Below are 16372 nucleotides of genomic sequence, written 5' to 3' on the forward strand. Positions count from 1 at the left end.
TTTTTCCTCAGAAGGGTGTCTTTTTTTATTTAACAAGCAACAAATACATAGCTTGGTCATAGAAGAGAAGGTTCCAACAGCTGAACTGTGAAATAATGAAAATCTTAGAAACAAATTCAGCTATTTACACAAGAGAAAAGATCAGGCATTAGGAATGACCATATAAAACAGCTGCACACATGCCATAAAAAATAAACCAAGTACAAATAAAACAGACTACATTAAACATCCTTTTGATCACTACATATATAGCGGCATGCATTCAGTCATGAAAAGAAGTCCCAACACCTTCAGATCAAGTTTTATTTAGATTTTATACACACACACAAAGACACACCAGCACATATACTTAAAAGGCCTTATCAACTCAAAAATATGAGCATCTAGAGAAGTCTCAAACATCTGTTGAAACAATCTAGGACTGGATAATACACTATACAAGCACTTCAGTGTTGCTTCCTTACGTTTTTAAAAATGGGCTGCTAGTTAAGAAGTTTGATACAAGGACTTTTAAATTTTGATTTTAAAACTATGCAAATATATCAATGCATATTAATGCATTTTGATACTCTAAATAATAAAATTTTTAAAATCAACCAGACAATTATCTTTTACAATAAAGTGAACAATTCAAACTGGTAAGTAGAGCCCAGTAAAAATTGCGGATCCAAAAAAAACCCACAAAGAAACAAATAAACCAAAATAACCAACAAGAAAAATACAAGCCCCAATGATTGCCTTAGAATATTACCTTCCATATACATATAAAATAATGCTTGACACATATGTAATGATTTATTTTCTACATAATTCATTCATACAACAACATTCATTTTTAAACTGTGATGTAATTATTCTATTGCAAGGTTTTAGCTACATATATAAGAAGAAGAAAATCCTCTTACCTGCAAATAAGTTATTCTTCTCTGTACCAAATCTGTTAGATCTTTGGCCTCTTTTTCTCGCCAATCTCCAGCTCCATCTGTTTGACTGAGGTAGTACAAGTCGGTCATTATTGACCTATAAACAACAAAGGAAAACAATCTTAATATTACTAATTTGGAGCATTAAATGAAACCAAAGATAAATTAAAGAGGTATTTCAATTGCAGCTTCAAAATCAGTTTCTTCATGCTACCTCCCACTGCACAATTCAAACAGCAGTCAAGACAGACTGACTGCGTCCTTCATCCAACAGTTGTTCCACACCCATTAGCAATTAAAAATTCTAACAAAGTCATGGCCATGCAAATCCATACTACAAAACATGAATTTTGAGGAACTATCAAATACTAAATTGAGATTATTTAATACATTAGAGATTCACTTCTTAGGGTTATAACATTTCATTGGCCAAATAAGAAAATAAAGAACTCATGATCATGAAAACAAAAATGTTACATGACATTTGTTAAAATTTGCAGGTAAGTCAAAATTACTGATTTTGTCCAAACAGCACCACCCTGGAAAAAACTTCTTTTTAATCTCTGTGGCTTTTGGGAAGAAATAGAAAACTAGAGACAAACTATTCAAAGTGTTTCTAGAAATGTTAATGGTTATTCTAAAAGTAAAGGATGGCCCAACTCAGAACCAGTCATTTCAGAGTTGGTTTCATAGATTGAGAATATTTAATATTGCTAAACATTTCTCCATAACAGTGCTAAAGATATAAGTTTGAACCACTTTTCTTAATACTTTCATCTGAACTTCAGATGCTGCTGTTTATTTCCTGAAATTCTTGATAAAGCAAAAGTTTGAGCACTAGAAAGAGAAGCAACAGAACAAAGGCAGAGAAATTTGGGAGGTGACCAAAAAACAGTGTGAGGGTAAGAAAAACACATTTTGTAACAACATTTGAAGTGGTCTTGTCAAGCTGTTGGCAGCACTTGTTAGCACTGGCAGCACAAATCCAATCAGCCAAGGCTACCCCTTGTCCATAATTAAGAGGAGCAGGCTGCATACACCTACTAGCAAACTACTTCAATGGCACAATATTGAAGCAGTAAACATTGAGATAAAGATAGAGCTGACCTAATTTGATTTATCAGCAGAGTTATCAGACAAACTTTTCTTTCTAATTTAATAACTGGATTTATGGATCTGTAATTTTATTCTCATACACTCAGTCTGGTCTTTATCCCCATGCTTCTATACAGAGTAACAGAGACAATGACTATAGCATCTATTATTGTATTAAATATTTTACCCAAATTATCCAGCAGCAGTAATCCTCACCTTCTGTCTATCAATTGGAAGAACCTTATCTACATTCTAATCTGAAACTGTATAAACTTGATTTTCTTTTACAAGGTAATTGAGCTTGAAACACCCTATTGTGGCTTTGCATAAAAATTAATTTAAAGCATCACCAGTGACAAGTTTTAAATCAGTAACTATTACAGACACATAACACAGTAACTTGCACATACAGTTTAAAGAGAATTACCACAAAACTAATGATGGACTAGTTCTAATACAATGCATTATATACAGATAACTGAACAGATAAAAGGTCTGCTCCTCTTAAGACAGCTTCCCTATTTACAGAAAACACATAGGCTAGTAGGCATATTGGAAAAGGAAACCAATGCATTTTCTTGGGAGTTTAAATATGTTTTTCCTCCCAATCAGGATGTAACCATGTTGAGTGTTTGAAGAAAAAATACAAATAAGATTTAAACATTTAAAAATGAAAAAAAAATTCATTAAAAGCAGCTGTGCAACCACATTGCCACGTTTTAAACCATTTTAAAATGCTCTTTCATTATCCTTAAAAAAGTTTTTTCTGTAGCATAAGTAATTGGTGTACTCTCCCTATCCTTTACAGAAATATATTTCCATTAAATATTGAAAAAATAACTGAAAATACAAAGTTTACCAATTAAAAATTCTGTCAGCTCTTAAGTAATTTTTCCTGTTTCTACAGAAATTTATATTACTGGCCATGGTGACCACAACAAAGGAAAGGCAGTAGCTTAGTTTTAATCATCAGCCTCATGGATGAAATATAATTATTTTGATAGTTTTTGAGGTAAGAGAAACGGGTGAGAGTGTCCTTACACAGCCTCAGTGACTCACCACATTAAGTAAAGGCAGCTTTGCTCAGTAGAAACCATAAAAAGTATCAAATGATTTGCAGGAAATGTTATAAATTCATGAAAGAGTTTTCAGACAGTATCTATAATCTTCTTCAAAAAAAAATTATAAAACCCTGAAGTAAACCAGGAAGTGAAAAATTCACAGGTGTTATCACACAGAAATGATTAAAGGTAATGCTATTTTGAGACACAGTCACAGAGCCCTTTTTTCTTTGATTGTTGCTGCTCAGAAATGTGCATTTTCTAGCCACATCTGCTAGAGTTTGAGTGTGACAGATCACTGTGATAACTTACTAATACAGATTTAGAAGAGACACAAATACCAAAGACCTGGGTCGTGCCCCGTGCAGAGAGTTAAAAGCACAGGGAGTGGTGATCCATGAGCCCAAGATAGCTCAGCGCAGACAAAGGATGAGCCTGCACAGGGTTATTAGAGGCTACTGCAGGTGCTGAAATGGCAGGAAACTTGACACAGTGGCACTGCAGATATTCACTGCATCAAACTTGGTCTTTCACTGGGTTACCAACCAACATCATCAACTTGTTGCTGTTGTTGCTTCATACCGCAAAATAAATCTTGGAGCTGCACTTAAAAGTATTTTGTTCCTGGAAAGCAGAATGGAGGAAAAAATCTGGCTGTGTTTCATCTGTATTTGATTGCCAAAATAAAGAGGGAAGGGTTGATGTTTTTAACAGTCTAGACATTTATTCCAGTACTCATATGACAAAATTTAAACCTCCTAAATATTTTACATCAACAAATAAAAACTCAAAGGAAAAGATGTAATTCAAAGGAAATAATGTGAAATCTTGTCCAAATACTGTGCATCAAATGTTGGCCGGTTACCACAAAATCCTTGATGGCAGCTACTCCCCAGGAGAAGGAATGAAACTCAGTAACAGCCACCTTGCAAACAACTTTTATCAACACAGGAAACAACCATGACAACTAGAGGATAAATTTGCTCTGTTTTAATAACTCAATATCAAATAGTCTTTCCAATGTTTAGACGAATTTACTCTCAACAGCCCTCTTCCCTATAGCAACTATGAGAATACAGTAATGTAATTCTCAAGGAAACTCTTGTGTTAGGCAACACTGTTTCTCAAACAGAATCAGTACTGAAATACTTGACAAAAACATAGGCAAGACCAGCACTGCCCTAGAGAAAATCCACACAGCTCCTAAGGCACAGCCAACAAAGAGTAATTAAGGCATCCAGCAAGTAGCACTATTATATGAGTAGTAAACAATTTCCTTAACATCACCAAAATTAACAAAAAACTCTAATACTACTTGTCCAGAACCACAGAAATCAAAGTTTATCGTCTCTTACAAAGCAAGTCCTAATCTGTGTCACAGAAGGCTTTCCTTACAAACAAAACAAGTATGGGCCTCTTTCCTTACATAGCTACTTCATCATTTGATACCCACCTCTTTGTTTTCCCACATAAGGACAGCATGAAAAATTCCTTTAAGTACTTATAATTAACACAAATCTTTCTAATCCAAACAGTAGATTATAATACATATTAAAATTTCTCAGATATCTTTATGTATATTTATGTGAATGTATATGTATAAAATTAAGTAATAGCAGCTGCACTTGCAGTATTCCATTTATCGAAAATAACTTTTTAAGACAGCACTGTAAACAAAAGAGCATTTGGCAATAGGCTTAATTCCTTTAAAAACAATTTTAAAGGGCACATGTACTTAAAAAACCAAACCAACAATCAGGCAATAAGTTAAAAAAAAAAAAAAAAAAAACAAAAAAAAAACCACCCTAAACAAACAAAAACCCCAAAACAAAAAAACTCAAAAAAAAAAAAAAAACCAGAACAAAAACCTGTCCTTCTCAGAGTCAATGACAAACATCTGATTTGCTCATTCCAAACTTATGTTGTGTTCCTTTCAGAGACGTGAGCAGATGGACAGTGTGGAAGGAAGAAGAGAGTGCTCCTTCCCTGGGGAGGTACTTTGCATTGTAAGGGCAAAGAGACAGCAGTGCATCACATGCCAAAGGATGTGCACACAAACTGAGAATTTTCCTGCAATTCACACAAAAGACTGAAAGATTAAAGAGAAAGAAGGAGACAGCTTGACCTCAAAGGTGCAGGAAAAAACTTCCTCAGGACTAGAGGCAACCAAGCTGTGCATTCTGCAACACAAGATAATTCTACTGCTTGAAGGCAACATTGCAAATGCACCAGGAACACAGGCTGAATATTACACAAACATTTTTAATTTTTTTTTATAATGCAATTCCTTTGAATTTCTACACTGTAAACAGATTGTTTAGATTCAGTTTAATAAAAAATAGTTTATGGCTGTTTGATTTTAGTTTAAATAACTTTAGTCTTCTTTGAGGAGACAGGAAGGTCTACACAGATCTATTACAAAGACTAAATAAACTTCAGATTATTCTATATTTAATAACCGCCTTGACAACTGAAAGAATACTTGTACTCAACACAAAAATTCTCAGAGGAAAAAAAAAGAGCAGTTGTGATTGCTTGCATCATATACAAACTTCTTTTAGTACCACAGTGAGATTCATCTCATAACTACCAGGGCAGTTTTATAACGCAATGCAAAGGAGTTTATGCACCTTTCGAACAGGCTTCACCTCATCCTGAAGTATAGTGAACACAAGGGTGTCAGAAATGCAGAAACTTAAAAATTAAGACTTAATGAATTAATAATCATTGGTGTACAATGGAAAGGACTAGGGAAAAGGACTCATTCTGGGAGAAAGCAACATAAGAACCTTCTGGCATCAAACACACACAGCATTAATCAAAGTTTTGCTGCAGTCACTGCCTCATCCTGGCTTTATAAACAGAGCAATAACATGCACATAAGTGATTCTGTTACCATGACAAATGTTCAGAAAGTCTGGTATTAGACTACTTGCTCCAGTTTTTAGCATAGTTTAAAAGGTACATAAGAATCCATGACCTAAAGTTCAAGAAGCCCAGATGGAAATAACTTCTGTGGAAAATAAATATTTCTGAGAGGAGATAACTATTGAGACAAAAGGCCCAGGGAAGTGACACTTCTCTGTCAATTCACTGTTCAAGTGAAGATCTCAAGTCTTTCAGAAAATTCCGCTTCAGCCGAGCACTACTTTTATTTCAGTCAAATATATAAAACTGCACTTGGCAGAGAACTAATTGGATGAAATTTAATCATGTCTTCTATATAAATAATAATTCTCAATAATTGAATAGTCCCTTCTCACTTTCAACTCAATAAATCTGTGACAAAATGGATTTTGGAATTGTGGAATATTAAATTACAAAATTTAATGGACTATACTATTTGCCCATATTAATAATCAAATTCATACGGTCTTTATGTTTTAAATAGTGTTTGCATTATTTCTAAGGAATTGAAAATTCTAATAATTTTTTCCCTTTACTATATCATTATTTTCAAAGGCTCTTGCTTTATTACTGATGTTCACATATAAAGATCATGGCTTTTTTTCAGAGCACTGATTTAAGGTAGTATATTTAGTTAATTCAACTATTTTTGTGTAGCTGTTTACTGATGAGACACAAACTGTCATAGCAGTCCTGTTGGGAACGCAGTTATAATATGCTTAAAGACAGATGTCACTGAATTTTTAACAGTTCCTGGATTAATTTTGTTCAGCACAAACAAAACTCATACAGAATATGTTAATATAATACAAAAAGTACTCCAACAATAAGGAGGCCTGATGGTTAACAACAATGAAAAATATAATTGCCACACATCTTTAAACAACATAATGACAGTTAAAAAGGTCAGAACCAACTGATGGAAGTACCTTTCCTGATGACCCAAATCAGACAGAAATTCATCAATGCGTGTTTGTAGTTCACTTCCTTCTAGATTTTTTAACTTCTTCAGTTCACTCTGGAGGAAAAACCAAAGTTCCTTAGCCCCATTTTCAATCCTCCTTCTCAGTATTTCATGGTCTTTTCCAAGGCCTTCAACTTTAAAAAAAAAAAAAGGCATAAAAGCATCAGTACTTATAAAGAAGCCAATACATCTGTGATTAAAACACCAAATCAAAACTTGTTTTAGAATTAAAAGAAAAATTATCTACCAACCATCTCCTGTCCGCTTCTTATAGTTTTCTATCTGTTCTTTGGCCTTTAGAAGTTGCTCCTCTAAAGCATGTACCTTTCCTGCAGCTGGTCCCTGATCAATTGGACCATCTGGTATCCTATGATACAGAAAATAAAGAAATTGCATGATTTATAAATATAATTATTCGATAAATTACTTGCATTAACAATTCAGCTCTCCACTCATTTTTATTTCATACTTTTTTACTGATAAACCTTCATCAGATTTCCTTCAAACCAGAAGAAATTAAACATATTAACATAAAGATGATTTTAAAAGCACAATCCCATAGGAAAAAACAGTGCACAACACAGCTGCAAGGAAATGCAGCCTGATCCTAAATTGTGTTGTTTACAAGACTGCCACTCATCAAGAACAATCCAAGGCTCTGCTTTTGAAAATAATATCTGTGGCAGTTTAACTGTTAACCTGACTGGCACACAAAGCCATTCTGCTCTTGAACCCTGGCCATGTCTTCTTGGAGAACCAGGGCTCCAGCACTTGATCTCCAGTTGAGTTTTCCTACACATCCACACAGGATGATTTCAACGTATTGCCTGGACTCAGATTCTTAAGTGTACCACTATCATGATTTTTTTATGAAAACTCTAGTATTCTAAATTGTAGATCACCTAAAAAAACACCAGCAATTGTAACATCCCTCTGTTAGATTTCTGATATATGAGCACAGGAGAAGTATGGAAACACATATACTAAAATCTATGAGCCATCAATCAGCCCTGAGGGCAATACTGAGGTTTGTTCATCATCTCAACTTGAATCCAGATATTAATAAAGCAAAATTATTAATGTTTAAAAACTAGATGCTAACTTCTTCTTGCCTCACAAATTTAATACAGGGAAAATAAAAACCTTTTTCATTTCAAGAGAAATCGTCCTTCTGGTTAAAAATTATTCCATGTTTTATAAGCTTTTATAAGAGCTGACCCCAGAAAGAAAAAGAGCAAGCAGACGTGCAATGGTAAGACTTTAGAACTGCAAAGAATACAGAATTCTTGCAGAACATGAAGATGATTCTTCCTTCATAAAGAAATATGAGCATAAAAAGAAACAGATATTCTCTCCGCACATAAACACACAGAGTTTCACAGCACCATACACAAGAAGAGTCCTTGACAGACAAAAGATGCCTCCGGTATAGAGAAAACAGTGGTTTGAGGGAGCATCCTCCCTGCTAAAAAGAAATGAAAGCATTTAAAATATCCTACTGAGATGTTATTTCTTTAATGTCTCTCAGGTCTGGATAACTAAATGCCAATAAAATTTCAGGGACTGATGAAAAGTTCATTTTCCCTGGAACAGCTGAAGAGAACAAATACCTATAATGTGAGCATTAGAAAGGTGCATCACATGAAGCACAGCATTTAAGCACCTTTATTCAGAAGGGGGTAGGAGAGGTGGAGGAAGAAGCAGCTACGTAGCTGGACAGAAATTTAGTAAAAAATTCAGCAGTCTTAAAGCTTCTGATTAAAGCTATCCTATCCCCATCCTACTAGGGATAATTAAATTACTGAAAAAAATATTTGTGTTCTAAAACTACCATGGTAAACAAAAAGAAATTATCATTAACTGCTTGTACATCTGCTTTTTCATGCACTGATGGAACAAGCATGTCAGAACTGTGTAAAATATCCTAATCTTAAATATGTGTACTCCCTAAATATAATCTGTTTCAATAATCAATCTGTAAATTTGATTGCACAACAAATGTACTGTGCTATATCCTACTGAGATACAGTATTGGATTGCCATGTACAAGACAATACAAACAAGCCTTTAAAAAGTATATTGAAAAACATTAACATTCTTACACTAATTTAAAACTACCAGATGGAAATGTGTTTGTGATCTGCCAACTTGGTACCACAATTTGAGTTGTGAAAGAACAACTAACCACAAAATTACCAGAAAAAAAATGGAACAGTTTATCCTGTACAAGTCACATACCCTAAAGGTAGAGTCTGTGAAGAACAATAGGGCGAAAGGATAGAAAACCATTACCATAAGAAATCTTGAGACAGTGCACACATCCTCCTAGCATAAGGAAAGACTGTAATTAGCAATTAGAGAATCCTACAGAAGGATGGTTGTGGATGATATGAAAGAAGCACAGTAATGCTGATCATTTGATATAATTAAGATCTTAAAAAGAAAAGTACCATTTTGCTATTTTACATTCATCTTGCTTTGGCACACTGCAATAAAAATTTTTATTATACTTAGACTGTTAGATAAAAGAGCTGGGATGGGGGGATATTCTCTAAACCAGTTGCTTAGACTTCCAAAATCACATCTTTTTAAGATGAAACTAAGATAGCTTATTCTTTTTTCAGTTGTGTCTCTACATCTGTTACCTCATCAGACTTGGAATTGCTGTCTTCCTCACTTTCATCCAGTCTCAAAATTAAGGAAAAGATTCTTCTCTGCAACCAGCACAGCTTGGCAGTTATTACCCTCTACAAGTACTTCAGCTGAGCTGTATATAACATTTGAGGGAAAAGCGTTTGAATTAAAATCCTTGTCTAGTCTCATGGCATCCTGCATGCAGGTAACTTCTAATGCAGAATATCCTAGTAATTATGCATACTCATGAATAAGAATGCCTATTACAAAACAGGAATTCTTACCAAAAAAAAAATTCTTATAGAAGTTCTGACAACTATTTTACTCTTTAAAATATGTGAAGTGAATTTAAAGTAAGTTCATCTAAACTAAGATGATTATAAGCAGTAATAAAAAACCACATCAGTAAGCATCTAGTACAGAGTATCCTTCACTTATTACTATGGTAAAACTGTAATTAAGTTATGAACACAAAATAAACACCATTAACAAACACTTAAATGGTCAGTCAAGCTAATAAACCAACTACCTGATTTATTTCAATTCTCAATAGTTACAAGGTGTGATGTTTGCATGCTGCTTTCTACCATCTGATAGCAAGTACAAATTATCTTTTCCATAGTCGCTGTATAATTTTAAATATCAAAAAGATTACATTGCAGAGATAAACTGCTTCTGCTTTAGCCCTTGTCAGTAATCCAGATTAAAAAAATAGTAATTCTGTGTACATAATCCATATGACTGAGGCCACTTTCTCATCACCTTCAGGTACAATGACAAAGGGGAAATGACAAAGCAATGGATCTCTAATCTGGATCTCTGAAGGCAAAAAGAGCCCCTTAAAATTAATCATAGTGACATTCAATTTAGCTAGAAGAACTGCCATACTGTGTAAAATAATTGTAAAAATAGTTTTTAAAACCCCATAAATTATAAAAACCATTCTAACCTTTTCCTCTTTCCAAGATATCTAAAAGGTTACACTAATTTATCAGCAAAAGGAAAAATGTAAGATTTCACAAGTTCACACTCAAATACTTTCTCATTTTTTTCATTTATATCCATTTTCATTTATATAAGGTTTATAACTCCCTAAATCCACATTATGATTGCCTTTTCTTCTCTCGCTTTTTTCTCTTCTCCAAGAAGAAAATCATGTTGAATTATTAACAACCACTAGCACACACAAACAAACAGAATACAGACGGTCACTTCATCCTTCTTAAGTAAAATCTCCTCAGTAAATAAAACTGAAAGAGTCAATGTTATCTGCAAATAAAAAGCAAGTATCCCTTATCAATTTAGATCAGCACAGCCCTGATCAACACTGATTTATACCTACTGCACACCTTGCTTCCCTTAACTCAGAATTGCACAAAAAAAACAGTAAAAAGAGCAGAGGTGGCCACCATTTAGTTCAATTCTCTTAATTCTTCCCACATTGGCCTGTGCAATACCCTCAGCTTCAAACTTGAGATATTTTTAATACATGTAGTAAGAAACTGTACTTTAGTATTTAAATTTTTATCAACCCAAAACTGTTCTTCTATCCAAGCCTCTTTAATTTTTTTCTACAGGTTCACTAGACACAAAACTATCCAGAGAAATTGACAGAAGTACTTTAATAGAGTTGCTTATGATTCATTGATCTTGAGTTTGGATTCTCCACCAGCCTCAGCACCAGCTACATTAAAGCAACTCTAGTGCTCTTTCAAAATTAAAATCTGATCTCTTCTTTCTGAAGCTACACTCAGAACTATAGAAATATCATGTAGAGATATTTGGTTTTATGTGTTTGATGACATTTTGCCCTTTTCCACCTCTGTTCTGCTTTACAACACACACTCCTAAATCAGAATAAGAAACTGGTTATCACATTTATTAAAAGAATTGCAGGTTCTACAAAATGCAATATTTAAAAGAGTCTAGGAAGCAAATACACTCCAAAAGTGATGTATTCATAACATGAGCACAGTATGAATCCATTTAACAAGATTTTCTATTTCCCTGAGGAGAACTCCGAAATTACTGGTTTCTAAACTGCCAGGTTTATCTTTCATCAAAATACCCTGAAATATAAGAATTTGACTACCACCCAGTAATGCATAAAGAAGCACATGAACATTAGGAAGCATTCATGTAATGTAAAAATAACGAATGCCTAGGACAAGGATGAAGGCATACGCAGCTTCACAGTTTCCACCCAAGAAAATGGGACATTACAAAAGTTGTAATTTTAAGCTCTCCTATTCCTAAAAGCCTTGTATCATCCAAATGCAACAGGGACAGTCTTTAGAAGTCATATCATTATCCTAAAAGAAAGTAAAAAATTTTGGTAAAACTACTGGTTTTAGGAAACAACATTACGTAATACTTTGATTTGATTATTACTCCCTCTCAAGTTTCCCTTAAATAACTAAAATTGTAATAAATATTTCCAGTTTTGCTGTCACACCTACTAAATCTGTAATAAGTGTCCTTGAAAAGGCTCTTCCAGGTCTACTGGATAGAGATGGGTAAAACAATAGCCTATAAAAAACTCAGATCTATTACTATTTTGCACTAATGAAATCTAGACTGCTTCTAAAATCAACCTAGATCTGCTCACACAATATTGTTTATAATCATATACAGACTGTGGTAACTCTCCCAACTCACTATACTACAATATTCATGCACATAATTTCTAAAACTCAAACACTACAAAACACCTTTAATTCCATTTGTCTTCTGCATCATTAATACAAATCTGTGCCTCCTTCTAGCCCACAAGCAAGGTTTTTACAAAGCATCATACTGGCAAAAAAAAAAAGTACAGTAACTTCCCACCTAAGGCTTTTTAAATACACCATAAAAACTATGTGGTACCTAATGCAATTTCCAGTAATCAGAAGTGCACCACAAAAGTGTATGCAGTTCCTAAAAAATATTTTTTTTATTTCAGACCATTTTCAAAAAGATGTGACTGTTCCAACTTGCACTCATGCCAAGGTACGTCTCAGAAAATAAATATCAAAAAACATTCTCACCAAAAATCCTTGCAAAAATATGAACTACTCTTAACCAATACAGGTAATAAATTAAAAATATTTAAAAAATCATAAATTCATAACAACATATTTTTTGAAGTCAAACATACACACGGTTGCACTGGCTGAGAACCAGAATAATCCAAACAACTACCTATCCTTGCCCTAAAACCCTAATTCCAGTCCTTACACATCTTGTGTGAAAAGAAGCAAGCAGGAGAAAATTATAAAATCGGGTATTATTTCAGTATCACAGAGGAAAAAAGGGTTAAGCAAGATTTTATAAAGCCTTTTCACAGATATGACCTTTGTTGAGTTGTGAATGGTTGGTTGTGCATGCATACAAGGTATATTTCACAGGGTAATTTTTTGGTTTTCTTTTTTGTTGCCTTTGGGGATGAGGAGCTGCTACATAAATTGGCAGCAAAGGAGGATCTGGATGGAAAGATCTCTTCTTGTCAGTGTATGTTGGCATTCATAGAGAGATGCAAACAAGCACAGTCCAGCTCCTGTTTTCAACCATCCCAAAGATTGACACTTTTATCAGGTGGTAAGGAAGTCAGAGGAGTCTCAGGAACTCATTATAGGGAAACTCCAGGCAATTGAAATGCACTAAAATGCATTTTAAAGATTAATTAACAATTAAAGACGAAGTATTAATTTTCTCTAACTTCAAAAGGGAAATTAAAAAACAACTTACAGTTTAATTAAACTACTAATTCCTGTAACCATACCTGCCTTCTGCCCCTTCCTGCCCTAACTAGCTATTATTGCTAGCACTAGCTTTCATTATGATAATTTTCTAACATTCACAATACTTCTTTGCTCACTAAGGTAAATTCTGTTAACTTGAAGATTTTACCATTCAAAAATTTTATCTAATAGTGCCAAAATACTTTAACTAGTATAGTTAACCAGTATAGGTAATCAGATGTTTGCTTATTGTTTCAATTTTACAGGTAGGCACTCTCATCTTCTAAAAACTCCTCCACAAATAACTTGAAGTTCTTATTTGAAATATTCCTATTTTCAAGCATTATCTTAGCCCTGTTGCATACCATCATATATTCTATGTTTTAACCACAAAACATGTGCTGTTTTGCTCTCTAGATACAAAATCTTAGTAGGAAAGGGCAGCAAAATCAAGTTTTTTACCTCATGCCCATTATGAGCTCTATTGATATAGAGAATGTTGTCTTAACACTCAGATTTAAATGCCACTATCAGTAATTACGGTTTTTAGAACAAAACAAAATATTCTAGCAATTAAATCATATTCCAATAATAGTTCCAGTCTTTCTGTCTTTGATCAGTAAACCCTAAAATAAATTATGTCTTTAAGATTTAATCTGGAGCAAAAGTAATCTTTTCTGTGTATTTGGATTTCTGAAGCTAAGAGGTGTTTTGTTTCTATAATGAATGCCCACAGCACTAGTGATCTCTTCCAGGACACACGATACTCAATCCATGGACTGCTGGTTACTGCCTCGTTTCAAACAGACACACTGCTACAAAACTATAAATGGGACAGTTTTAAAGCTAACAGCTATTTTCAACACAGCTTATTCTGTCTGGAAAACAAAGAAATGAGATACTGAAATTCTGTACCACATTATAATATAATACTTTAATCATACAGGTTGACCAGGATATTTCTAAAACCTAATTATAATGTTTCTACGCAAACAGTACCAAGGGTTTGGCACAGTAAAAGTAATGAAAAGACCCTATATTGTCATGCATCATTTCCCTCAAAGCCCAGTACTTCACCAATCTCAGATTACTTTCAGGAAAAAAAACTATGCCTTGAAGATCTTCCAGTCTCAAGCTGGCTCCTGGAGAGCACTGACTACTGAAGCTGGACATGAGTGGCTGTTCAACTGGTATTTAAAGTCATTTAGGGTTTCTCATGCTAGAATTTCAGATTCTCCTGTGGTTATGATACAGAAACACTCTGAGGAAAGGTCTCAGAAATACTGTTAAATAACATATTTCCAAAAAAGCGGAATGGAGTCCAGTCAACACAATTTTGCATCTAATTCCAGCATCCTGACACCATTAATGGAATCATAGAGAAGGAATGTGGAAATACTGTAGCATGTTTAGAGTAGCTATAAACTGATGTTTTTGTTTTTATAAATAATGGGAAATTATCAACAGTATAAGCTACTACTTAAAACTTACCCACCAAAAAATTAATATTTATCTGAATATAGATAAGGTTAGTGAAATATTGAAAGGTATTTAGAAAAATCATCACTGTCTAAAATATAGTTTAGCCTCTACTTAGCACCTCCTCCCTCTACTGCCTCTTGCTTGCAAGGCAAACAGTACCCTGCCACCAGTAAAATCATTACTCTCTTCTAGTCACTGTGTAATTTGAATGGGTTATATTTCAATGATTGTGCAATTGTAAGAATGGAGATGATCCTACTGTTTTACAAGCATTTCTACAAGTTTAGCAGCAAGGCAAGGAAGAAAACTTAGATAAAAGAATTTGTATAATGCAGCAATCTATTGCAGATCATCTTCAGCAAGTCAGCATTTATCTTTAGCAAGCTGTACAAATGTTTTCAGCAATTTTAAAATGAGCTCTTCCAATTACTGCATGCAGAAGTATAAAGAACTAGATGTTCTAATTTGTATGAATGTCATAATAATTGCACTTGTTTGAAGTTGGCATTGAGGGGTGAATCACCTACAGAACTCTGTTACTGTGACAGTAACACTTCCACACTATTAAATGACTCTTAAGTAATGATTCCTTAGACCAGAAGTAAATATACATTATTTATTTAAAGGTTTTGCAATATATTTTCATCTACTTATAGCACAGATTGAAACACTTATATATACTTTTAAATGTGAAATATAATTTTGAAAAAACTCCCACAAACAACCCTTACAATTTAAATTCTGCTATTTCATATTTCAAACATTTTCTGAGCAGTTTTAATTACTTTGAGATCCTACCTGAGAGATTCTGCCATGCGCCTTAAGTCTTCATTTTGCTGCTTTAACCGTTCCAGCTTAGCAAGGATCTTGGACAATTCCCGGCTGGAGTGATCCGGGTGCTCGCTATCTCGTACCAGGTGCCCTCCAATATAGAACAGTAAAGTTCCCCAAGCAAAGAGGATGAGCATAATCCAACGCCAGGAACCAGTCCATGGCCGCATTTTCAGAAGTTCAATTCACTCCAGAGCTGCTTCCACTCACAAAACAGCAAACATTTTCTTAGCTTGTACAAAGGCGGACAATTCCAGCTCCTCTGCTTCAACACATTGTACCAGAGAAAAATTATTTTCAGTGTTTGTCTTACTGCAACTCCTCAAAGAAGATTCTTATAAGGTTGTACATAGAAATAATTAATATTGCATCATTCTTCATTTATATTCTGTGGGAAAAAATAAAAATGAATCTGAAATTATAATTCTGATATGTAAAAATGTAGTGGACTGCAAATAAACTAAATGTATTGTCAATAATATTCAAGAATGACAAAAGATGTTACTACTTTCTGTCACAAAGAAAAAGGTTTTAACTTTCCACAGAACATTATGCTGAATTCACGAATTAATGACAAAGACTATGCAATTAATCCTGGCTTTGAAACAGACAGAAGAAATGCTGCTTTTTATAAGAGAAATATCTACCATTTCATGTGTCATTTCAGACATTAAAATAGCTTAAAAGTCACTCTGGTAAGCTTAACATTTCCCTTTACTATCAACAAATAGTTTTTATTTAATTACAAATATA

At 33.9% G+C, this 16372-nt stretch overlaps 1 protein-coding gene across 9 annotated transcripts in view; it reads right to left on the minus strand.

Moving 5' to 3' along the window:
* FUT8 (fucosyltransferase 8) overlaps positions 1 to 16372 on the minus strand; it is a 95200-nt gene that overhangs the window by 29575 nt on the left and 49253 nt on the right. For all 9 annotated transcript variants that reach the window (XM_030274153.4, XM_030274148.4, XM_041716586.2 and 6 more), the window contains 4 exons: positions 15587 to 16007; positions 7202 to 7317; positions 6916 to 7084; positions 906 to 1020 (listed from right to left, as the gene is read on the minus strand). In XM_030274153.4, coding sequence (XP_030130013.1) covers positions 906 to 1020; positions 6916 to 7084; positions 7202 to 7317; positions 15587 to 15789 — 603 coding nt within the window. In that variant the 5' untranslated portion in view covers positions 15790 to 16007. The remainder of the gene's footprint in view (positions 1 to 905; positions 1021 to 6915; positions 7085 to 7201; positions 7318 to 15586; positions 16008 to 16372) is intronic.

The sequence above is a fragment of the Taeniopygia guttata genome, chromosome 5 (assembly GCF_048771995.1).
Source record: "Taeniopygia guttata chromosome 5, bTaeGut7.mat, whole genome shotgun sequence".
Taxonomy (NCBI): domain Eukaryota; kingdom Metazoa; phylum Chordata; class Aves; order Passeriformes; family Estrildidae; genus Taeniopygia; species Taeniopygia guttata.